The 27,264-nt window shown below is 37.3% G+C and overlaps 2 gene segments (V, D, J or C); both read right to left on the reverse strand.

The window, feature by feature from the left end:
- The window catches only part of LOC107506178, a 492,806-nt gene that overhangs the window by 228,013 nt on the left and 237,529 nt on the right, over positions 1–27,264 (reverse strand).
- Positions 4,653–5,342, reverse strand: LOC107503896. The segment is given in 2 exon segments: positions 4,653–4,974; positions 5,226–5,342. Coding segments are annotated over 2 exon segments (357 nt in total).

Genomic DNA, 27,264 nt, shown 5'->3' on the forward strand with positions numbered 1-27,264 from the left:
CTTCTGACTTCCAGAAGACAAGATAATAAATTTGTATTGTTTAAGCCATTACATTTGTGTTGTTTGTTACAGCAGCAATAGGAAACTAATACAGCAGGGTCTAAGTCTGGGGCTCCTGGTGGTATATTTGTCATCACTTTGACCTACTTGTGCTTCAGAATAAAGCCAAAATAGAGTAAAGAAGAATCAAGGGCTAGACATGTTATTGGTGACATTTGAGCATTCAAATCCAGCCCTTCCTGAGAAAGTAGTTAATCTGGGTTTTTCAGATTTTTTTAGCCAACAATTTTTTTTTGTTAATTTTTTGCTATAGTTACTTAGATTTGGGCTCTCTTTTACTTGCATATAGATTTATGTAAAAATTTTTTATGTCTCAATTTTATTTATAATAACCCCAGCTTGGTAACAATATACTTACCATGCTCACCTGCAAAATTTATTGATCAGATGAACTAATGTATATCCCAAAGATGTAAAATTTTATAGCCACAGGACTTATGCTATAGACAAACTATTTATTTATGTAAGAAAATATTCAGAATCTATTAATCTTTTGCTGGAGGACAAAATCGAAAAAGAACATTCATAACAACACCCAGCCATATGAAAAAGAAGTTTAAAAAGTTCCAAAAAAAAGAATTTTCCTATGATAATTTGGGAAGGTTAGAAGTTCCTTTTACACTCCTGCGTTCTTTGTTGAGTTACACAGCCTGGCATTTGGAACATTTAATAACACCTCTTCCAAAATCTGTATTTTAAACTTGAAATGCAGGGTGGCTCCATAGTGTAGTGGTTAGCACATTTACTTCACATTCAGAAGGTCCTGCGTTCACATCCCAAGTGGAGCCACAGACCACATATCTGGAATGCCAGGCCCCCGGGTGCATGCCAGTGAGTGTGTAGAATGAGATGCCCGCCTTCAGAGATCTAATTCTTAAGGGGAAATGGTAACATCCATAGGTCAGGAATAAAAGTGGGAGGAGGGGCAGGATCAAAGAGGGGGAAAAAAACCCCTGAAATTCATTGAAGAAATTTAAAATATTGGATAGTCACAAACCAAATAATTATAAACTAATGTTTAAAAGATACAAATTCCTTATGCAAAAAAATCAATAATGATAATAATTCATTTTACTTTCATCTTCATTAATAAAGATAAATAAAATCAGGTAGTATATAATCATTACCCTAGAAAAAGTGAGAACAAGTTACAAGTATATGCTCAGTACAGCACTATTTTCAAGCATTTCTTTCTCACATTCTATTTATGTGTTTATCAAATTAATGAGACTGAGAGGCTGTAGCATTTTGGTACTCTTTGGGGAGGTGAAGTGTCCATTGATTAATGAGCCATGTCTACGATGCGTGATTCTAGGCAAGTTAACTTCTCGGAGTTTTAATTTCCTCATATAAAATGATATGCTAGTAGTACCTACAACATAGATTTATTGAAACTACAAAATAAAATAATACATGTTATGAACCCATTAGAATATGGAGCTCATATACATACTCAATATGTTAGCTACTACTAATATTATTATTACCAATATAATATTGTCATTACTATTAATTTTCTATATACCCTATAGTTTTGGTTTCCTCTGAGTTAGCCCAGAATCCCTAGTTAACATCACTGTAATGATGGCAGTATAAATAAAAATGATCAATTTTCATTTTATCATGTTAATGAGGAAAATGTCATCAATTAATTAACTTCATTGAAAAACTTAAAAAATTCATAACTGTGCATTAAGGAATGTTATAGTTACTATTACTCAAAATACAATTTAGTAAATGAATTTAACTCAGCCCCTGACAACTAGAGCTTGCATTTTAGTAGGGATATAGTAAAAAATTCATATAAAAATACATGTACAAATATACATGTAAAATGTATTAAAAAGTTCCATAAAGTGTTAGGTTTGCTACATTAGAAATATGTTAAGGGGTAAATAGGGTTAAAACAGAGGAAGTAGTCAGTTCTATCTGGGCAAGAGGGTCAGAACAAAGATTCAGAGAAGAGGGGAAACCTGAGAACATCTTGAACAATAGCCAAGTGGTTGAGTGGATTTGAGCATTCCATGCTGAGGGAACTGCGTTCACAAAGGCATAGAGGCAGGAAACAGTTTCATGTGCTGAAATGATGGTAGCTTACAGAATTCAACAAATGAGGTTGAATTGCTCAGCGGGGGAGTAATTAATCCATCCAGGAGATAGTTCTTGATCATTCACCCTGTCAGGCACAGTAGGTACTGGGGATACTGTATTGGTCCCTGCCTTTCCCACATCCACCCAGCTTTATTGAGATGTAATTGACATACCACATTTTGTAAGTTTAAGGTCCATAACCTGTTGATTTGATACATTTATACATTACAGAATGGTGACCATTGCAGTGTAAGCCCACACCTCTATCACGTCACATAATTACCCTTTCTTATTTGTGGCGAGAATATTTAAGATGCACTTTCTTAGCAACTTTCAAGTACATAATACAGTAGTATTAACTATAATCACCATGCTGTACCTTAGACCTCCAGAACTAATTCATCTTGTAACTGCAAGTTTGTATCCTTGGAGTGGTCTCTGTTTTGATGGGGACTTACATTCTGAATAATCACAGGTTGCTTCTGTGGGAAATGTGGCTTTATAGAAGGGGGAATGGACATGATCTGGTTCTTATTACTGTAATAATAATTCTTATTACAGTCACTTGAGTGGCCGTGTGAAGTAGTGTTTGAAAGGTAGCACAACAGAAGACAGAGAGACTAGATAGGTGATTATTTATCAATTCTAATGACAGGAGCTATACAAAGAAACCAGAAGCAAGGGTGGAAAGAAGCATATGAGGCTTGATCACTGGTCTGAATCTATAAATCTTACTGACTAATTGGACTTGAGAGGTAAAAGACAGGGTAAAACTTGAATGGCCCAGAGCTATCTGACTTGTATGAGAGGTGATGCTTTCACTGAGTTTCATTTCTAATCACCTTTACCAGACAAGCAAGAGCCTTGTAGGTTGACCTGGGCTGGGGAGTGGTGTTCTAGGAGCCGAGGCTGGAAGGGGTGTGTTTACAGTGAGTTTTAGGAGTACATGGGATTTGGGGAACACGGGAGGCATAACTTGCCTTGGGGCTGTAATATATGAAACTAGAGGGGAGTGTTCCAGCTGCCTCCAAATTGTTCAAGGGGACTCACAGAAGGACCCAAAGCTGTGACGAACTGGGCCTATGTCAGGCAGTGGAGGGACTCTCAAGGAAGACTGGAAAAGCCACAGGAAATCCAAAAGATCCTCTACATGTCACTAGCTCTAGTTCTAGCTCCAGTCTCGGCACTAAATCCCTTGTGCCAATACTGATAACTGAGGGATGACAGGATGACAAGGTATTCCTGTGGATGCTTATTTTTAGTTATTCCTCATCAGGCTAGCTTGGGGCGCCTTTGGCTTCTCCTGACCCCGGTTACTTCCACCACTCATTCTGAACATGTCTCTCTCCAACCTCATCTCTGGAATCCACTCATTGGACTTATTTCAGTCATGGAGTACCTTACCCAGTGCTCTGCCACTCACTCAATGCGGGCAGATGGAATTAAATTTTACAGAAAGGGTCTTAACGTAAAAACTATGTATTAGGGGAATTGTGGACATAAAAAGAAATGTAGACATTATTTATTTATTTTTCATTTAACTTTTCCCCCTTAACGTAAGCAAGGTGGAATCATCTCCAGGTCCGGACATCCCTCACTTCTCAGGGGATGTGAGGTGGTGACTCTGCCATCTCCAGAGTCACCACCTCACATCCTTTAGACCTGGTTCTTCTAAATGGTTGCCTCATCAGAAGCAATTATAGCATTACCAGAAATTAGACTTTTTTTTTTTTAAAGTATTTGGTGATGAGGACTAGCAGTATATGGAGTATTTGAGAGTTGTTTGTTCTCTTTCCTCATAGTCGATCGGACAAATGGTGCGTTAAACATTTTTTAAAAATACAGGTGAAATTAGATTAAAGTCAAGAAGAATGACTTTAGATAGATCAATCGGGAGACAGTGAGATAGATGCAGTGCAGTTTTTGCACTGTTTTGTAAGAAATAAGATGTCTACCAAAAAAAAAAAAATCAAATAACCTAGGTTGTGAAGCAGAGGGTGGAGATAGAAGGTGGAAGAGGAAAAAAACAAAGAAAAAAAAAAAGATTTGTGGGGAGGATAGGAAATTCAATTTTGGATATGTTGACTTTGATGCAATTGTGGATTCATAGATGGATAGTAATTAGAGCGATTTACACTGTGAAACGGTTAAGACAGAATTCTAGAGTATGGCTTAAATCTAAGCTATGAGAATCGCTAGATAGCAGCGACACAGAATTTCTGACCTATGCTATGTAACGCGCAGAGTTGTGAGGGTTCAATAAAGTAAATACACATGAAGGTCTTTGTAAAACCGTAAAGCATTGTGTACTTTCAGTATTTTTATTACTATCTTGAGAATTACAGCCTACAGACTTCCTTTTTGTGTTTCTTATAGGCAGATAAAATATTTTTTCTCCGGAGAAGTCAATGATCTCCTCTCTTTGTTCTCGTTACCTCAGCTACTCCTCCACTCCCCCGCGCCGACACAGGCGCTGAGGTCTGAGGTTTCTGTACGTCTCTCCCTGTCATTTATCTCACTGTGCCTTCATCAAAGCACAGAAATACGTCGCGGCATCCTCCAGCTTGGAGTCTGAGATCCTGAGACTGAAATGTTTCGTTGCTTTCTGGAAGTTCACAGAGAAGCGATCATTTTTTGCATTTTGTTGCTTGTAAGATTCTTGGCGGATAATGAAAATCATCTCCCCACTGGGAGGCTGTTTGTACCAGAACAAATAATAATTACTGTCACTAGTGTCATATGTGCAGGCCAGGGTCACAGTCTCTGTCTCCTGCACAGACATTTCTGGTTGAGGCTGAGTGACTGTCTGTGCCACGCTGGATTCTGTGGGAAAGAGGAGAGAAAGACCGCAGTGGGGTAAGACACCAGAGAGAGAAAGCAGGTGGACTCACAGCTGGTACTTGTGCCCACCCACCTATCCCCTTCTTGACCCAAATCCTAGGCGGAACGTATCAGCCTTCTGGCTCCCCATAGCTGGGCTGTGTGAGGTAATACAGTTCCTGTGCTATTTCATCTTCTCTTGTTCCAAAGCCCCATTCGATAACATTGTAAATAAAGACCTACACTTTCCTTACCAAAATGGGTGGAGATCAGGAGTGTCCACAGTAAGGCAGCAAGCCTCATACTGACAGCTCCCCCACAGGGTGAGAAGTCTCTTGCTCTGATCTGGGCTCTCTCTGTTTTCTCTGACTCTTCTGCTTCAGAGCAGGAAATGGTATGACGGGGAGTGGGTGGGGAGGAGTGGGGAACTATGTCTCAGTAAGGAAAGCGTGTTTTCCCAATAGTCTTTGGTCTGTCTTTCAGAAACTATGCTTTTCGTTACAATTTCAAATGAAAGTGAAAAATGTTTTCTGAGTTCTTTTATTTTAGGATGAAAACGAGGAAGAGACAAGAGAGCTGGCAGACTTAATTCTAGTAAGAGTTGATCCTGGAAAAGAGAATGGACCTGGATGGTGAGCAGAAGTGGATGGCTTTCATTTGCAACACTGGCATCTTTGTAACTTTTCTTATTTTTTGAAAAATAAAAATGCCAAAGTAACTATGAAAAATATAAACAATTAATTACTGGTACAATAAACTTGTTATATTAATGTATTCAATTTTTTATCTTTTTACATTTTCTCAAAATAAAGAATGAGAAAAGAACATGTCATGTCTAATTGTGTCTATATTTTCTATTCATAGTTTTTAAAAAATAAGTCCTTGTTTGTGCCGTATCAACAAACTCTGAAATAACTATTTCGGGAGTTCTCATTAGCACCAAATTGCTTCAAACAACTCATATTAAGAGTTGTTCTCTTTATTCATTCAATCTTGAGAAAATATTGTGAATAAAGAAATATAAAAAACCTATACAAGGATTCATTAGAATTTTGCATTTCCAGAGGGAGTGACGGAGATACTTAATTTCTGAGTTGGCGTCCCCAAGCCACAAGTATGGATGGGGGCCTGTTACATCCTGGGTACGGTCTACAGAGCATGGTCTCTGTAACACAGTGGTAAGTGACTGAGTCTCTCTCCTGAGAGAGGTGTGCAGGGAGTCATAAGAGTTGGGACAGCCGTGAATGAGGCTGCTAAAATCCTCTGTGCCCCCAAACCTGGTGTGATAGCAATGGAAGAAGAGGCACCAGAATTTCTTCTAGATCCTCTCCATCCCTGTCCCATGATTCGAATTCCTGTATCTTGGTTTTGGATCCCCAAAAGTCACCTCCAGTATGAGGATTTGTGTGTAAGCAGTTTATGTGCAGGCGATTCCAGGAAATATTGGTAGAAAGTGAATCAGGGAAGGGAAGGAAGCCAATACAAGGTGTCAGCATGCAGCCAGTTACTACTGTGGGCCATTGGAGCTTAATGCAACTGGTTAACTCTGAGATTCAGATAATGTATCCTTTGGAATTATCCCACATGAGGCATGAGGAGCTGGAAAAATCTGTAAACTCATTGTCCATCACTGATCGAGGGCTGCCTTGAAACTCAGCGTCATATTGCAGAATAGCTCTCCAATCTCTCAAAGAGCTGGTGCTTTAGCTTTTGTTATTCCAATGTTCTATTAGGCTAAGGATTTGTGGGTAATGCTATCTGTAGTAGGATCAATATATCTAATGCTCACATGCCCATTGGCACACCTGCTTGCCTCAAAGTGGGTCTGTTGATGCAAAGAGATGTGAATTTTTTGATGATGATGATCAATCAGACACTCTGAGCCCTCAGTTCATGCTGCTGTATGTGGCACAGTAGAAGGGAAAGCAAACTTGTACCCAGAGTATGTGTTAACCCCAATAAAAATAGATTAGTGCTACCTTCAGGGTGGAAGTGGCTCAATGTAATCAACTTGCCAACAAGTGGCTGGTGATCTCCTTGAAGTGTGATTCCGTATTGAAGATTCAGCATTATATCTACTGCTGGCCGGGTGACTATTTGGCAGCAGAAATAGCTAAATCCGATGTGGTGAAAGAAAATCATGCTTCTGGGGTCATGGAGAACCTCTATTTAGTCACCTTTGTTAATATGTTCATAGGTCTATTGTTCACGCACTGACGTGGGCAGAGGCTGGTGAAATCCTCTGGAGGAATCATTTTGTTCATCTGATAATTCAGTGCTTCTCTGTAGTAGATACTTTCCAGTGGGTAGTAATGTGAAGAATAAGGATCTTAACAATTTGTACCTTATACACACTGCTCCTCCAGTTCATGGTCATCCTTAAATGTGACTCACCCTCTTCCCACCCTACCTGCTCAGGGTTCTGACCTTAGAAAACAGCAGGATGCTGGTCACTTTTAAAAGACTCAGTGTTATTAACCTCTGGTCACACCAATTTGACTCTTCTCTAGCCAGCTGGTTGACTTTTATCCCCCTTTGAGGAGTAACTAGATTTTCTATCATGTTATGTTCTCTTTTCATGGTGTCCTTTATAAACTTTATATCATTTTCCCTCAGGTTTTGGTACTTGATCTTCTAAGCCAGTCTTTTCAAATTGTCAAAACGTATTTTCTTTTATTACTAAATTTGATGGTCATGGCTTTTAAGATCTTGTATTTTTGATATATTTGTAAAGGTGTTACCAAACTCAAGGGGTTTTCTCCTTGGGTGTTCTATTTAAGAATGAGATGTGGGCTAGGTAGTCTTATTTACTTGCAGCAATTAAAGAGGACAGAGGATTCACATCCAAAGCTCTGTCTTCCTGAAGGGAGGCTTAGCCATTGCTTATGTGTGCCTTTTGGTTAATCACACATTGATTTGTTCTTTGCAGTTGGCTACACTAAACAGGTTGAGTTCCTGTCAAGGTCTGCAAAATACCGTGTCTGTGAAATAGGGGTGTCTGCAAAATACTGTGCTACATTTTAACACTTTGAAAGAATAATATTTAGTAAGAACCACCCAGACCTTGAGATTCTTGTCCTATTTAACAAAGGTCTACGAAGAAGCTCAACTGTAAGAATTTTCCTCTGTTCTCTCTGCTCTTTTTAGTGTTCTTTCCTTTCTGATATTAAGCCTTGGTTTTTTGGACTAGTCTTAACAGAGTAACAGTGTTTTACACTGAGAAACAAAATACTTTCGCTGGTATTTGACAAACATTATCCCTCTGCACATAATCTTCAAATGAAATATTTGACATTATGTTATTATACAAGCTTTCTTGTTTCCCTTGCTCAAAGCAAAGTTAAAGCCAGTGTTTTAGGGCCCTTAGAGGAGGAGGTACAGGGCTTTGCAGGCTGCAGGCACAGAGTGCAGGTGCCTGAGTAGCACCGCGCACTCTCTGGTTACACACAAGAACATGGCTGAGTCATGGAGCCAGGGATCCCTCACAAGCAGGGAAAAGTGCTGGCCCTCTGTGTTAAGCCTGGCTGTGAATTTTCTGCTGACCTCATCCTTCACACTTGATGGTATTTGTATCAGGAAGCTGAAGTCTTCCTCAGGATCCTGCCTAAACCACCTGAAGAAATTAAAAGCACTGTCTCTGCAACTACAGTTCAGTGTTAAGCTCTTGGCTTTCTGGACTGTCAGGGAAGGGAGGCTCGGTTCTACCACAGCTGTCTGTTCAGGAGGAGTGAAAAGATTTTCATATGTAAGAAAAAAATTTTTTTAAAGAAATTTTTCTTAGTCATTTTATATTCCTTAGAATAAATTCTAGATTGTCCCCGGGATCCCTCTAAATTTTATTACCTCAGGAACACTTTCCTGGGAAAGTGATAGTTCTCTCCCAATTAGAGCACTGTCAAATCATGTCAAGTCTGGCAAACCTTCTAGGTGTCTCTAAGATTTTCTCTCTACTAATGAGGACACTTTCCAGGAATGTTCTCAAAGAAGAGAATTTTAGTCTGGGAAGATTAGAAGGAGTTGTTCCAGTGATTTGGAAGATGTATCATTTACTTGAGAGTTTCCCTTGGAATTTTCTTTTCTTTCTCAGATGTGGTGATTTCAACATTCCAGATTAGTACCAGCAGCAATGTATCTAAGTATATAGTGAAAGATAATTAACAATTTTCCCAGCAATGATAGGGGTTGCGGCAGGTCAACAGTAAATGTTCAGTGTCTGCTACCTGAAGTTCCTTCAGCTTAACCCTGTGAGATGTTTAATAAAAAGTACAAAATAGAATATGTTAATTATACATTTGAGGAGACTAGAAAAACACATATAAAGTTAGCTAACTCTAGGGGGCAGTGCATGATAAGTATCAGCATTTACTACAAAAGAAGCAAAAATATAGGAGCAATATTTATAGTTAAGAGTGAGTAGCTTAATAACTGGCATAAGAGCTAAGAAGAAGAATCAATCATCTTCACTGATGCAGAAAAGGCATATGACAAAATACAACACACATTTATGTTAAAAACACTAAAAAGTAGGAATTAATTAATTCCTTAACATAACAAAATGCATATGCTACAACTCCAAACCAGCACTGACTTATGGAGAAAAGCTGGAAGCTTTCCGATTAAAGTGAGAAAAAAGCAAAAGATGTCCAACACCTTTATCACCATTTAACACTGTGCTGGGCTACTGAACAATGCAGTTGGCCCAGAGAAAAACACTTAGAAGCATGAGAATTGGAAAGAAAGAGGTAAAATGTCATCTGCATGTTTGCGATGAAATAATTACATATCAGAAATCTAACCACTATCAAAACCTTGGTTATAACATAAACAACAAATTTTAAAAAGTCATATTCATATGCAAAAACAAAAAACAGTTAAAAGAAAATGTGGAAGGAAAGAGAACAGTTTCTATACCATAAAGGTAAAAAGAAAGACGAAGGATTCTTAAGAGCAAATGAAGGCTAGGTAGACAGGTCAATTAAATATAATAGCAAATCAATAATTAGGCCCAATCATATATGGAAATTTAGTATACGATAAGGACAGCATCTCAAGTCATTGAGGGGAATGCTTCTCATTAAATATGTAGTAATAACTTGTATCTCTTATGGATATGAGGTGACAAATATGATTGTAATACTGTCCCGTTCTTGACCAGTAGTCTTCAAGCTGTAGTCGTATACTTGTGGAGTTCTTTAGTTTTTCCTGTACTCTCGAAGACTTTCCATGCATTATGCAAGCAAAGATCATTCTAAAGGAATCCAGTCATATGTATTTCCCTAAAACTGGTGTGCTTCAGAAAATGCTTGAGATCTAGATGTCATGCTGTTTCTTTTCCACTTCCCTTTCTACACTTCCCCTTTCCTTAAAAAAGATGGGTACACATTTCAACCATCCTGAATCTTACTCCAGTGCATTGCTCTAGAGTGCTAAAATTTCTAAGGTATCAAACAGGAGACAATTCATTGGCTTCTCCCTTCTGAGGGAGAGTCCTTAATAGATAAGCAAGAAATATTGAAAGACAGGGATGTAATTCACCTAGGCAGCTACCTTACAAGAGTCCTTGCATATTTCTGACTGTCTGTCGGTCCATCCATCTGTCCATCCATCTGTCTATCTATCTATCAATCTATCTATCTATCTATCTATCTATCTATCTATCTATCATCTATTATATTGGAATTAGAAATCAGAAAAGAATTGCTTGTTGCTGGAATCCATCATGTAACATCATTATTCAAATTTAAAAATGAAGGTGGACTTTTTCTGATAGAAAATAAGTCTTACGTAGCTAGTATGTTCGACAGTGTGGGGTATGGGAGAACGAAGAGTCAAAAAGACTCCAAGATTTTTTGGCTGTAATAACTAGGTAAATTATATTACCTTTTATGTTTATTTTTTATTTTTTTTTTTGAGATGGAGTAGAGTGGAGGAAAAGCCTATGGGATAGAATCAGGTATTATGTTTCGTATGTTAAATATTGGATGCTTATTAGACATCAAGTATAGACGTTATATAGATTATAGTATGTATGAGCCTAGCTTTCAATGGAGAGGGCTGGGATGGAGATGTAAATTTGTGAGTCAACAATGTATAATTGCTAATTAAAGCTATATTCCTAGATGAGGTTGTAAAGGAGGCAAGGCTTGTAAGGGAGGCAAGGCTTTACGTCTTCTCTCTGATAGTCTCTAGCTGGGCCTGAGAATTAAGTTGATATAAAACAGATTAACAGGAGAAGGAGCATAAAGATTTTATTTAATAATTTTTACATGTACATGGACAACCACCTAGGAAAAAGAAGACCCAAAGAAATGGCTCAGCCTAAATGCTCATATGCTAGGTTTAGCTAAGTGTGGTGATCATGAAAAAGTAATTAAAACATATGCATAGATTAAAGAAAGATAAGAGTTACTTTATTTTTATTATTATTTTTAAAATTTATTTATTTATTTATTTATTTATTTATTTATTTATTTATTTATTTATTTTGTGGTGACATTGGTTAACGAAATTCAATAAGTTTCATCTGTACACCTTAACAGTAAGGCATATACATATTTGTACCGTATTTTCACCTCCCCTGGTTAGATTTCTTTCACAAGGTCTGTTCGCATAGACTTCTTTAAGCCTCACCTCCCATCTAGTGATAAGAATGTTTCTTTTCTTGTATAGGGAGAGCATCTTTCACATAGGAGCTCCACCTCCTGCTTTCAGGAAGAAAAAGAGATGGTGGAAGGGTCAGAGTGTCCTTCTTGCACCTGTTTTTTAAGTGCTTGCAGCTCAAAATAATCAATATGCCAAAGTGACATATTTTGAGGTGGCATGTTCTGAATCCCTTCAAGAACATTTGGAGGACTAAATGTAGACGGAGTCTGTGTTTGAGAGCTGAACCCTGAGACAACACAATATGTAAAGGTCAGTAAGCAGAGGAAGATCTAGAAAAAGAGACTAAGCAGGTGTGGTTTGTGAGGTAAAAGGCAAGCCATGAGACTGCTGAGTCCCAGAATTAAATGAATATGGATTTTAAGGAGAGAATAGCCAAAACGTCATATTTTTTTGAGAGTTTCAATAAGGTAAGGAATGGTAGAGGCTCACTAGATTCGTTGATACGAAGCTCATTGGTGACCTTAGCAAGAGTGATTTCAATAGAATGCTAAGGATGATTGTATGACTGTTGGAGGTTCAAGTAAGAAAAGAGTTAGGGAGTAGAGATAATAAATTCAGAAAACCTTTTATAGAAGTTTTGTCACTGAGAGAGACAAGGAACAAAAGGACCATAAACTCTTTTTACCTATGGAACCACTAATTCTAGTTCTAGGATGCCGTCTTAATGAAATGATGGGTAAGTAAAATCTAAATTTATATTTAAGATGCTTACCATAATTCTACTTAGAATGATTAAAAATTATAAATAATTAAAATATCCAAAAAGGAAAATTATAAAGTTAAGTATGGTATATCTATGATGTCGAATAATAGATAATCAATTTCAAGTACGAATGCAAGTTTTTAATGATAAAAATCAGGCTGTTGATAAAAGGACAAAGTTGTTCTGATATGCTGTAACAATGTGCAAAATGTGAAAAAGAAACAAGTAAAAATAATGAGTGCTTGTCTATATGACAGAGTTTTAGATGTTCTTAGTATTTTTATAAATTTTTCCAATCAGAAATTCATAAAACATACATACAATTAATATGTTTGATATTTCTTATAATGAAGATAAATCAATGATTATTTGCTTTTATATAAACCTAGCTATTTTTACTAGGAAAATCTTCTATGCACCATATATTCAGCTTGCAAAATAGTACAAAACTGAAGTGTCACCAAACCTTTGGCTGTATGAATTATTGCTCTATTGGTTGTAAATGACAGAATCTTAGCTCGTGCTGGTTTGTTCCACAAAGAGTATTTTGACTTTTGCAACTCCAGCACAGCTGAATCTATAGGCTCAGATATTGTTCTCAGAAATCTGTCTTTATTCATATCTCAGCATTGTCTTTCTCTGTCTCTAAAACTAAAATGTGAATGATGCTCCCTAAAGTTGTATAGTGAGTAAGTTATACAGCTCACAATAATATAGCAGCTTTGCTGGGCAGAATAAAACATGAGAATCCTAGATGTCCACTTAAATAAATCTGTTTGCGAATAAGTATAACTGTAGCTATTGCTTGCATCTTTGTGCTTTCCCTCTTTTCCTCAATGGTTTCTTGTTTTGAGATGCTGAGCCCTGAGACAACACAACATGTACGGGTCAACAAGAGGAGGATCTAGAACCTATTCTAATAACTCTTACATTTCAATTTTCATGATAGATTAAAGCAAATTTTGAGTGTGCCCTTTCAGACAAATCTTCTCTGTTTGTGGCTTATTCCTACTTCTCTCTTTCTCCCAGGATTTACTTGGTCTCTTCCCCCATTCAAGATTCTAAACAAGTCTAGTCTGTACTATCACTGAACTCTCTGCACCAAGAAAATCCTTCCTTGACAAGAACATGATGAATGGGATTATTCTAACTCTATTGGTTGCTTTTCTAGGATGGATTGTAGATATTTGTTGAAAATAAAAGGTGCAAACTTTGACTGGAAGTTTTCACATCTCTCATTTCATCCATCACTGAATAATGTTGCAGAAAGCCTTTTATTCGATCAAATAGATTTCTATTCCCCACTGTTCTCAGTTTCTAATTTTTAAGAGTGCCTTTCTCTTTCTGAATGATGTTGAAATAAGACTAAATCTCTAAAAGCAGGCTAACCATTTCAGTTTTACTACAGTGTTGATTTCTACCTGAGTCTCAAAACCTGTACCAATTAATAGAAAAATGGAGCTGCAAGATCCCTAAAAATTTAGCATATTGCTGCCTGAAGAACCATTCTGTTTAATTTATCAAACTATGCTTTTCTAAGAATAAACCAAATTAGACATCATACATATTTGTGATGATAAAAAAAAAAGACACAGGGGATAACTTAGAATTTAGCCTTAATGTCTAAGGACTGTCTGCCTGGCTTGTCTTTATACAATTCAATACCTTGGAGAGGGAAGTAGATGAGAACAAAACTAAACCACATACAGATACTGAGGAGGGTAAAATCTCACATAAATTCAGCAGTTATTTTCAGTGAAAATTATGGAAATACTATATTTTGCTTTATCAGTCCTCTTTTTCCCATTGGGAAACAGGCTATCCTTTCTTTTTCCTTTAGTTGTTAAAGCAATTTTGTTCCAAATACACAGTTTATGTATTAATTTTGAACCTTAATTGTCATTTTAGAGTCAAAACTCTGCCTTCCACCTCCAACCAGTAGGAAGGTTCCAATGGCTCCAGTGACAGGTGAGCTGTGCTGTTCTTTCACACTTCATCCCTTGTCACCCTTCAGAAGTTGGACAGAGAGGTGGGAGAGAATAAAGGACTTCACTCCATTTGCTCTCTCTTGGGCTGAGTAGACTTGTCTCTTTGATTGTTCAGACTGCTCTTCCTCTATGTGAATAGCCCTGTGGTGTGGAGAAGTTCCTGCTCCTTCCTGTCGGCTCTGCCTGGTCAGGGGTTTTGTCTTTGCAGCAGGTATCCAAATACTTGCTTTCTCTTGATGGTGTATTAGTGGTTTCTTCAGGGGCTACGGAGCCCTCTCTGCCTACAATTTTCTGGAAGGAGTGATCAGTCCTACGGGCAAACCCTTCTTCACCAACCCAAACTTGGATCACTCCACAGCCTCTTAATGCTAGGAACCCTTACCAAGAGGCAGCTCTCAGAGACAGGTGTAGGTTCAGGCAAGTTGGTTCAGAACCTAGACAGATTTATTAAACTCACAGGAAATTCATAGAAAATTGCTTCAATAAAAAGTGGGAATGTAGGCTAGTGTACTTTCTTTTAGCTCTACTATATTTGATTTTTTTTTTTTTTTGGCCATAAAAACCTGATATTTTCTGCCAGTTCAGAAGCTCATTATCTTCCAGACATGTGACTATACCCAGGCCTCAACTTAGTAAAGAGAGTGGAGACCAGACTAGGTGGCTCCAGTCATATTGGAAGGAGCTGGGTGAAATAAGTTAAATACCTCCCTTCTACACAAGGACTGCATTTCCTCAAAAGGTCACTTCTTTATGTTTCTAGCTTCCCCTCTAAAATCTCTTTTGTTAACATCAGTCAAACAGATTTTACCTCTCTCACCAAGCAAAATGGTCAAGAATTTCTCCTTCTGAGTGGGCACTGGAGAATTTAGAGATTGTTCTCATCAATACTCAATTCTGCTGTGATTCTTTTACTTTCTGTAATGTTTGGAAGCAGGTAAAGTTTTTACTAAGGACACATACCATTTGGATATATGTGCATATATTGGAATATAAAATATGACAAAGACATTGCAATAGTAGAAAATAGCTTGCATATGTAAAGACAATTTCCAGATGGTTGAAAGATTTTATTATAAAAATTAAAATGATAAATGATAAAATAAAATCAAAGTCAGAACAGCTAAAAATCTAGGAATGTTTATATATTTGGATTCTGGGAGATATTCTCAAGTAAGGTGGTGTTGGTTCAAAACCTTGAGAGCTTTCTGGTTGAAATCTGAAACTGGCCTCCAAATGCGTGGAGGGCAAAGAGAGACTGAAGAAAGAGGCAGACCACTCCAGATTGGTGGCATATTTAATGAGCAAGGGAACTTATAGAGGAGGTTTGACTTGGGCATCCTCAAGACAAGTAGATCTCCATCCCCACCCACCAAAATCTTAAAGGCCTTAACTGGGTTCAATCACATATTCAGTCCAGATGATCTCAACAACACAGTGCTCTCTTTAAAACTAGTGAGAATAATGGAAAAATGAAATTCATACAAATTACTCATGAATGTGTGAAAAGCTGTATGTTTATTTGAAAGTAATCCAAAAATGTCTATTAAAAATAAAGATAGAGCTATCCCTTGGTCCAATAATCTAACTCTCAGAAATTTATCCTAAAGATACAAACTGCACAAATATAGGCATAGTTATTTATCACAGCAGTAATCCTAACTTGACAAAACTGGATATTTATCAATATAGAATTTTTGAAAAGATTATGGCATATCTGTACTATGGACAATTAGAAATTAGTTAAAATAAATGAGTTAGAATAATATAGGGATTATATTAAGGATGCCTATGATTATACTATGTGAAAAATAAAATAAATTTATTTTATATTTATGCATATACATATACATATATGTATATATATCAATAAAAAGAAAACAATAAGCATATAAATCAACCAATCCATATGGCTATATGTTTGTTTATATTTATATACACAGGGAGAATGGCGAGAAGGACACCGGGTTATTAAAATTGTTTACCTTATAGAGATGAGAGAGACCAGGTGAGTGAAAATTAGTTTTTTTAAAAAATATATCTTTGTATTGTTTCATTTATAACCAGTATTGCTTTCATAGTTTGGATGTATCAAAAGTTTAAAGAAAAAAGAAAAAAATCTGTTGAAATTTGAAGATAAAGTCAATTTGTGAAGCCTGAGATGTTTTTTCCTACAACACAGTTACCCACTTTCTTTCCATATTGCAGTTATGCCGCCCACAGTTTTAACCTTCTTTTCGTTTTAGGGTCTGTGGGTCTTCCCTGGTCCCTGTAGTAGGTGAATGGAGTACAAGCTCTGAGGTTTTGTTCTTACAGTTTTTAATGTTCCTTTTACTGTGGGCATTCTGAATGCACAGAAATACTTTCCTGAGTCTCCTGGCCTCACAGCTGAGATGATAAGAATAATAGTCCTGGCTAATTTCTGCAAGTTCGCAAAAACCATTGATTCCTGAAGTCACCTGAACTTTGAAAAATCACTTGAAACATCTTCCCATTGGGATGTCACCAAAACCAAGAAAGAAAATAAATTGGATTACCTGCAAAGCATTTGCAATTTAGAGCACTTGTTTAATATGAGCATAAGCTTAGCATGGCTACAAATATGTACTGTGAACACTGAGAAAAAAATGTATGTGCCAAGAAGGACTCCCAGTGGCTATCTGGGCTCAAATTAAAAACAAACAAAACAAAACAAAACAAAACAAAAGAGTTTAGCAGCCATTTCTAAACAGGAGCCTCTCAAGCAAGCCACACTTCAAAAAGAAGCCTGTACTAAACTGCTTTACCTCTTGCACTGAACTGCCTACCAGCACTGTATTCCTGCTAACTGAATCAGTCCTTATGAAGGAGTTTCTGGAATTGTATTTCAACCAATCACAGCTGTGCAGCTATATAACACGCCTCTATCAGCATCTTCACTGATCAGTCAGAGCAGCTCCATTTTGACCAATCAGGACAGTGCTTTTTGGACCAATCAAACTGTGAGGATTTGGAGTCTTCATTTGCATGAGAATGGGCTAATCAGAAACATCTATATAAGTCAGCTCCCCTCTGGCTTGGTGAGTACATTTTCCCTTTTCACCAAAGACAGAAGACTGCATTTCCCCTGTTGGAGCTGAAACACCAAAGAAGTCTCACCAGAGCAGAGCAGGCAGAGCAGAGAAGACTGGCTCAGAGCAAAGCAGGGCAGAGTAGAGGGGACAGGAGCAGGTGGAGCAGATGGGAGCAGAATAAAGTTGACTTGCCCCTGGGCCGACTCACAGCTGTGTGTAGCTGTGAAGTAGCTGTGCTACTTCATAATTGAGCTGTAACACTATTGAACTATTTCGTAGTTGTGCTGTATCACAATTGAAAAGTTTCCTTTTTCACTGTACCCCGAATTTGGGATTCTTGTTAGCACTGAATTGGCACTAATGACAGTTGACAGTACTCTATATTTTACTTAAATGTATTCAAGAGCATTTCCATGTTGTTAGTCTTATTTATTAGCTCATTAAATAGTTAGGCAGCATTCAGTCAAATTCCTTTACATGGATGAAAATTTTTACTAGCGTGTTTTCTTGCCCAAATGTTTTTTTTCCCCCTATGTAAAATTAGTCCTTAATGTAAATGAAGGGCTCAGCAAGCAAGCTGATGCAAGCTTCCCAGTGAACTGTAGGAGCTGGTCATTTCAGGATGGGAGCCACAGGTGTTGGTGCTGCTATAGACTTTGTATTGAATAAAACTCTATATATCCTCCATCCTCTTTTGCAACATCAGTGCAAACAAAGATGCTAGCTTTTGCATAGATTTGGTTGGATGGTAATAGTCAGAAGTATGGCTTAAATCATTGTCGTAGGTGGCAAGTACCCACTGTCTCAATCCAGTTGGCCCCAGGATTCCACTCACCTCATTTGGCCTCTCATCTCCATCTGGAAAAATAAAAGCTGCCACAGGAGCATAGTAGTACTCATCCAAGTGATTTCTCTTTCTTTACCCACCACTTAATGTCGAACCTCTTCCTCTTCCCTTTAGTCTTGTGAAGAACCAACCTCTTTTTTTGTTCATATCATGAGAAAGGCTCAACCGTCCATGGAATGAGTGAGCACCTCAGTGCTCCTTTCTCCTGTAGTGGTTGGACTTGCTGAGCATCCACGTCAATGTCTGGCATAGTGACCAGAGAGCCCTAATTAAAGAAACCTTTTCTAGGTCCTGGATGTGTCTTTTAGTGTTTTAATTATTATTATTATTATTTCCAGTATGGTATAAAAGAGACCCTCAGATATAGAAAAAAGTTCTTTGAGGCCAAAGTAGTTATTTAAAAAGAGAAAAAGATATCTACAATTTGCTGAGCATCCGGAACATGCCAGGCATATAACCCAAATGTTAAAGCCATGTCTCATAACGGCTAATAGAGTTATTATCTCTAATTTCAGGAAACAGAAATTCCAAAAGCTTAAGCTATTTGCCTATGATTGTATAGCTATTATATTATCAGAGCAGAACTCTCTTGATCCAATATCTCCTAACTACCATGCTGTATCTTGCATATTCACATATATATAATCTGTGTAGTTATGTGTGCCATATTCTCCCTCCTCCAGGGCACTGGTGTTCTTGTAAAGCCGGCCTGTGCACATATCTTAGTATTCCTCTCTCAGTGCATGGTGATACAGGGCAGTGTCTGCAGGCACCAGGTTTTTGATGTGCAGATATATTTAATTTGCTGTACTCTTTGAGTAAAATCTTCCTGTGTGGCAAAGCTGGCATTTCCTTTGGTGGATGATCTCCACCATCTGTAGTGAATATATTCTGGTGCCTGGTTTAGATACTATTGAAACCAGAAGAGATCAACAAAGCCAGTAGTTGTAATACCATAATTACAAAAAAGGTTCACACTCTTCCCCTTCGTTTCAGACACTTCTGTTTCCTGGGGTCTGATCCAGCCTGCTCTCTAAGAGCCTTCAACATAAAACACACAACAGCCACGTGTCAATTTAGCTGTCTTAACCAGGAGGGCAGCTCAGGGTATAGGACGGGACTCAGTTACCTGGTAGGGCCTGTATGAGAAATGAAGGGAAGATAAACTTGATATTTATTGTTTCTTCTGGATTTCTTGTTAATGAACTTACATCATTCAGTGGATGCTTCAAAATGATAGTGTGTCACAATCAAGTCACTGGGAGGTTTCTAGAGGGTTCTTTCCATGACTCATGGGTCAGAAATGGGTGGAGCTCATATATAGAGATTTTTATTCTTGAAGGAACAGAAATACGTCCTTTTACAGTGACTTTGAGAAACCTTTGTTCTTTGTTTGAAATAATGTGAATTCCCAACATCTCTCTAGACTTGTTTTCACGATCATGAACACAGGTGAAATGGAGAGTGTAAATGCTAAACAGTTAAAAAAATGTAATTTCTGTAGGCTGAGGTCATAAACATTCTTTTACTTTGTTTTTTTTTTCTTTTACAATGGATGAATATTAATTTTCTAATAAGTATTAGAGTATTCTGGTGAGAATTTACTCTTTTCAAATGTAAATTCTGTTTGGTTCTTATTACAGTAGGACAAGAAAGAGTGAAAAAAGAAACCTCCCAGGTCAAGCTGCATCCCCTCCAGAATAGCGGAGTTTCTTTTAGAAATTGTAAGCTCTTCGTAACCCTGAGCCAGAATGAACCAGCTAAGAGAAGACTTAACAGATTCTTTGCGGCTCAGGAATCTTCTTGAAAAAACAGACAAACAAGCAAACAAAAAAGTCTCTCATCAACATTTCTTTTGAAAGTTTAGACAGATCCATTAAAATGAAGAAAAGAAAAAATAAAAAGGAAAGGAAAGGAAGAAAAAGAAAAAAGGAGAGGGGATCATAGTTTGGAATAAAAAAATAGCTTCTTTGAGTCCAGAAGGGAGGAAACAGGCACTTTTGTTCTAACTGGTTGTGGATGGGAGGATGTGTTGGAGACCTGTGTGTCAAGTGACATCAATACCTGAAATAGCATTTGTAGAAAAGCCCATTAGGTACAACATAGTAATAAACTAACTGATCCTAAAAACCATTTATTGCATACCTACTATGTGCAAGATAGTTGGGAGTAGGTTTTAGGAGGCTTTTCTTTTGGCGTAGTCACTAGGGGGTCTTGGCCAAGATCTCTTTATAGCATCTCGGCATTTGGGTTCTTATCCACCTGATCTAGGCAGAACTGGGATTTGTAAATGCCTCCCTTGTGCAGCTCCCAACTAGTGCAAGGAAAAGTGCTCAAACTCTCCAAAGGAGGTTTTGCTCAGGACAGATGTCTTTCCATCAAGGTGCCAGACACATGTGTTTTGAGATATAAGTTCAGAGCCCTGGATCTTATAAAAAGATGCACTTTTATTTATTTTTTGAGTATACCCGAAGACTTTCAGGTGATATTGTATAGAGAGATATGGGATATTTTAGATCCAAGTGTGCCAGGCAAAGACAAAAAGAGAAAGGTAGTGAAGAAGGCCATAAAACCCCTGCGGAATAAGAAACATAAATGTTTAGAGGGAGGCTTAAAGAAAGCAACATAGTCTTTTTAGTGGGAATTAGACTTAAGAACACCAGAGGAACAGGGTGATGACTTTGCTCTGTTTCTTTAACTTAATATTACTCTACAAACACTTTCTCTATTACCTTATAATCTTTATAGTTTAGAGTTTTTAAAACAACATACTCTAATAAATTAATGGTTCAGTCCTTTAATATTGAATATTTAAGTTGCTTTACAATATTGGATATAAAACCTCAAGTTTCATGTTTCTTGTTTTTCTCACAGTAGATTTTCTCTTTAAGAAAGATTCAGGAGAACTCATGGGTTAAAACTCATGACTATTTACACAGCCATTTGCTGAGGGGGAAAAGGACCCATTTTTATCCTTATGAATTCTTATAGCCAAGAATGATAGTAGACTTGCCCAGGTAAAAACTCCTGTCTCAGCTTGTTACAGAAAGGCACTGCATTTAGCCTATATGTGGGAAGTCGCATGAGGCATGGGCTTCACCTGCTGTGAGTGACATGTTGTTTCCTCTTAGAGGAACCCTTTATAATACCATGTGTGAAACATCTAAAATATTTTTAACAGATTGAAAAGTAGGTAAAATGATGTGAGTTCCCTTACCCACTACATGAATATAACAAATGTTAATTTTTTAAATAATTTATAACAAACCATAAGGGAGGCACTCATGTCTGTGTATTTAATACATTGGAGATTAAGTGTCTAACAGTTATCATGTATGGGAAAATTTGAGGGCACGTAGACTATAAGTTACTGGGGATAGGATGATTTTTATAGTGAATGACAAGAGTTGGAGCTGTGATTTTTATTTTTCAACTTTGGCCCTGTACTAATCTTGAGGACTAAGGGCAGGAGGTGATAAGTTAAAATCCAGTTTATATATAACTTTTGAGGAGTGTATCTAGTGCATTAAGAACGATCACCTGTAGAGTGATTAGCCATTGGTGTCCTAAATTTTTTCTTCCGAGGTCTTCGAATGAAAAAAAAAATCATTTTCTTTCTTTTTTCCTGTTGTTTTACTTTAAAATAATTGCCTTAGAAATACTGAGAGATTTACACAGCATTTCCCCACTTCTATTTCAGACATTAATGAAAGCTGAGTTTTCCTCCCATCTCTACTTCCTGAATTCTGGCTCTTGGGGTAGATAGAAAAGGAGAAAATAAAATAAAATAGCCAAAGGTGTGTGCAAGCTGAAAAATGGCAGTACATCTGTTTGCTTTTACCCTATTTCTTTCCCTTCTTTTTGAATGATTACCTACCCTTTCCCACACTATCTCCTCATTTTCTGGGCAGTGAAATCTAAACTGTGCTCAATTGCAGTGCTTTTTCTAACCAACTCAGCAGACCAAGTTGTCTTTACTGTCTGCACTCTCCTACAGAGACAGGGTAATAAAACACTCCACTTATAGGGTGGTCATTAAAATCAAGTATCGGGAGAATGTAACTGTAACACCTTCCCAACTTTAGGGAGCATTGGTCTGTAGTGATCTGAAGGGCTAGCAGCAATCAAAACTCTTGTTTTAATACTGTGTCATTTCATCATGTAGAGTTCTCATTGTAATTCAGCTTAACTGTGACTGTCAGATACTAACCATAAAATGCAGTTTCACCTTACCTGGATTTTGGTATTTTAAAATGAAGTATATTGTATTTTTTTCAATTTCTAAAATAATTCTCAGTATTGAGTTCCTGGTACTTTGAAAACTAAAGAATATTGTAAAGCAGAAAAACAATAAATTGTGTCAAGCGTAGTGCTCAATGACAACTAATACCGCAAGCATTTGAATGCTATTTTATTCATGTTACTGTTAACTTGTTATTTTATTCACATGTCAAAAGTATGTTATTCCAGTGTTTGTGTTCTGGTATATAATTGTGGTCATATTGTGGTAAGTTTTTTGCCTCTGTGATATTTAACATGGGGCATGTAATAGAGAAAACATAGACTTTGGAATCAGATAAGCTTGATTTCAGATTTTATTAGGTATTTATCTGGAATGGGGAGGGACCTTATCTTTCAGAGTTTGCATTTCCTAATCTGTTAACTGAGAACAAGAACACAGATCCCTCAGAGTTATTTTGAAAATTCAATAAGTTAATATTTGCAAAGTATAAGGGACATAGTATTTGATCTCAATAAACAGAAGTTTTCATTGCAAATTCTTTGAAAATATGATTTGCATTATTATATATTTCATTGAAAGAATATACCATCATATAACTAGCTAAGTTTATGTTTGTTTTGCATAACTTAGTTTAGCTAACTCCTTTCTTTTGGGAGACTGCTTAAGGTAGTAAGTGTTCTAATTAAAGGGTGATATCGTGAGAAAATTCTATTACCACTTTCATGATGTACTTTAGCGTAGACAATGACCTAAAATGAAGAGAGTAAATAAGAATACTGGCATGGGAAGAAAAACTTTTGTTTGAATCAAGTAATAACTTCTGTTTTCCCCTCTTTTTTCTTTGCTAAATAGGCCCGCAAGAAAATTTGCAGGCAGGACTCTACCTATAAATGTGTCAATTCTAGGTGAAAAGATAAAACCAAATATACTGGACTTTTCATCCCTCTACGCTGTCAGGCAGAGTCTATGGTGTGTGGTGCACATACCAGTTGCCAGTATAATCTTGGTAGAGGGCTTTCTTCCTACAACAGGGCTTGATGTCAGGTAATGGCATTGGCATCATATGAAGAACCTTCTGAAAACATTAGCTATGCCAACTTCCATAGAAAAGCACAGAGAAGGTAGTGAATGCAGTGATATGACTCAGTCTGAGTTAGGACTCAGTAAACTGCATAAATAATTGTCGACACGGGCATAAGGATCTTGATCAATAGTTGCTTTTCCTTACAGCTTAGTTTTGAAGGCATGCACAATTTCTCAATTTCCCCATCTAGTAGATGCAGGATTCTCAGCTGCAGCATTTGGGTACAGGCTGCAGGTGACTAGAGAACACTGTGCCTCCACTGCACAGAAGTAGGTGATTGAATCTCTGGTCTGGGTGGCTGTGATATGCAGGGTGCTGAGACGTTCCTTCTTATCTAATGTGCCTCTTAATCTTCCTGAGTGCTTGTCAATCCCACTTGAAATTAGTACAAACAGCGATGTGGGAGTTTTCTCCTCCTGCTTGTACCAATGTAGGCTTTGAAAGTTTGTGACCTCGTAATTGCAGTTGAGAGTTGCATTGTCTCCCTCATGGACAACCAGAGATGGGGGGCTCTGTATCACCTTGTCATCACTGAACACCCCTGTTTAGAAAAAAGCGGCAAATAAATGTTAGCCAGAGAGAGTGATGTGAAGTCAAGTCTTCACGAAGATCATAATTATTCTTCATGACAACTATAATTGATCTCAGATAAGTCAAAACAAATCCCACTTTTTTTCTCCCTTCATTTTCTGAGGATCATTCACAGTTTCCCCTGTTGTCCCTACCCTTTGTAAGAGCTACTCACAGCTCAGTTGAAGCCAAAAGATCACCAGTGAAGCACGTGGCCACTTCTCCATCCTTCAATTCTTGACTTTGTTTTCCTAGGCAAAATGTGATTCATCCACCCCCCTGAGCTTTCCTTTTTCTTCTTTGAGCCAATACCCACTTCTTCCCCCAACACGCATACACACAAACACATGCATGCATGCACGCACACACAGTCAACCAGAAAAACAAGTGTCATTTGGTCCTGATTCAAATTCAAGTCCCTCCCACTCAATCACTCCTAGGAGCCATTTAAAATGAAGCACTGCCATCTTGTGAGCAAATGCAGAAAAGCTGAAAATTTGGGTGCACAATGTTTTACCAGTGATGATAGAGATTCTTTCAAAATTGTCTCACCCTTGATGGATAGACTACCCAAAGCTACTCATAGCTATAATAATCAGTGGTTCTATAGTTCAGTGAAGGCAGCAAGGAACAGTACACGCGGAAGTCGGAAAATGCTGATATTTCAAGTAGGAGCCTATACTGTGAGGTGAGGGGCTGAAGAACTCTGAAGACTTGAAATAGAAAAAAAGGTGGAGAGAGAGCACCAAAGGTCTTTCCAAAAGCTCCTTTGAAGATTCATATTAATCTCATTATCCTGGAACAGATATTTAGAAAGCAGTATTTCTGATAAACAGCGGAGTCTCTGTTAATTTGCAGGGTATATTTAGGTGAAATGCAGATACTGAAGTTTTTATTTCCTGTTTCCTCATGACTTGGTTAAAACAAATACCAACATGTTATTTCCAAATCTACTGAGACCCTCTCCTCCTACTAAATAAATCTGATTATTATTTTCCACCGAAGAATTCATTGCTGATGCCATCCACCTGTTCTACAGACTTCCATTTTCTTTAAATTTCTGCTCTAAATTCATGTTCTTTCCAGACTGTGGCAACTTGACTTGGAAACATAACTTGCACTGTACATTACTAAGATGTATTCATTCATATGTTTTTGATAAGTATTCCTCTTCTTTTTAAGCTAAAGAAAATCAATTTCTACTTATTCTTTGCAAATATATATTTTTTCTGATTATAAAATAAACATAACACCATTGCAGAACATTTGGAAAATACAGGGAAGCACCAAAAAGAAAATACATACCATCCACAATCTCAAACCTGACATGCCACCATCCAGAACTTATTTTTTCTTTCTCGTTAATAAAATATATCATATATTTGTTAAAAAATAAAATTAGTGTTTTTTCTCATTTTCTAGAAAAATTTTTTTTTTCTCAAGCATTATTAACTTTTAGTCCTGGTGAGGGGAATGGCTCATGATATTCTAATGTACTCACTTCAGGTGTCTGCCTTGCCCGTTCTAGGTGCATGGTTGCTAGAGAAACTCCTAACTGTTCTAAGTGCCTGAGACAGAATCTGGTTCTGAGTTTTCTGAAGGTGCTGCAAGGTGATATATTCAAGCTGGCTGAGGACTGAAAGGACTCTTGCTGCAGAGTGGTCACCTACATGAAGTCCGGAAATTTCCCTGGAATAGACTTCATGGGCAATCAAAGTTCTGGAGACACTCACCTGGAGATATGGCTGGAGGCTGGTGAAGGCCATGATCTGACCTGGCTCTTGGGCACTTAAATTGTATCCTTTGAAGCTGCCCAGTCTTGCCACTTGCCCATTCTTAATCTCTTTCTTGCATCACGGTCCTTGGCATTGTATGATGTCCTCCTTTCTGACATATCAGCATACCGTGGCTTCCCTTAAAATTCTCCCTTATCCCTCCATATCAAAAGTTGTATCGTCTTCTTTTTTATTTGTTTGTTTCTCCTAGAAAAGTCTCCATGTTTTATTCAAAGAGGAACTTTATGCTTTAGCAATAGGATCGGAAATATTCTCTTCAATTCTAGGGAAGATGAGGTATTTATAATCCCTACAGGACAAAATAGCCTCCCATAAGGGGCTGGATGAGAGCAAAAATGATGAAACAATTAGGTTTTCAGATCAAGGGAGAATGGATTTTCATATTTAATTATACATTTTAAAGAAATTTTTATTTTTAAAGAAAATGAGATTTTATTTTATAGTTCTGAAACTTTTTTTTCACTTGAACAGTCTATCTTAAATATATTTCTACATCATTATACACTCATCTACCTCATTTTTATTTAATGGCTGGATAGTATTCTGTAATATAGATATGCTGTTATTTAATCATCTACTGATTATTAGATACATACTTTTTAGTTTCTTTGCTCAGTATCATGTTTACTGTGAGGTTTTAGTTGATAATTTTAGATTTAGGGATCTTTTTTTATGTGTGTGTGTGTGTGTGTGTGTGTGTGTGTGGTGACTGTGAGGTCAGGAATTTTAGCACAACATTCCTATTTAGTTTGGAGTTCTTATTTACTTATGTTTCGATTCTAATAATTTTTTTATTTTTTGATTACAGTTGATATAGAATATTATATTAGTTTCAGGCATACAACATAGTAATTAGAAATTTACATAACTTATGAAGGGATCACCCTGATACATCTAGTACCCATCTGACCCCATATATAGTTATTATAATATTATTGACTATATTCATTATGCTAGACTTTACATCCCCACGACTACTTTACTACCACTAATTTGCACTTCTTAGTCCCTTCCCCCTTTTCAGTAACTACCCCAGCCCCCTTCTCATCTGGTAACCATCAAAATGTTCTCTGTATCTATAAGTTTGTTTCTGCTTTCTTTATTTTATTCTTTAGATTCCACATGTAAGTGAAATCATATGGCATTTGTCTTTCTCTGTATTACTTACTCCACTCAGGACAATACCCTCTAGATCTATTCATGTTGTTGCAAATGGCTTCATTCTTTTTCGAGTGATATTCCATTGAGTAATATCATACACACACACACACACACACACACACACACACACACACACACACCCCACTGCTTCTTTATCCAGTCATCTACTGATGGACACCCAGGTGTTC

This window comes from Rousettus aegyptiacus, unplaced genomic scaffold, assembly GCF_014176215.1.
Source record: "Rousettus aegyptiacus isolate mRouAeg1 unplaced genomic scaffold, mRouAeg1.p scaffold_m13_p_3, whole genome shotgun sequence".
Taxonomy (NCBI): Eukaryota; Metazoa; Chordata; class Mammalia; order Chiroptera; family Pteropodidae; genus Rousettus; species Rousettus aegyptiacus.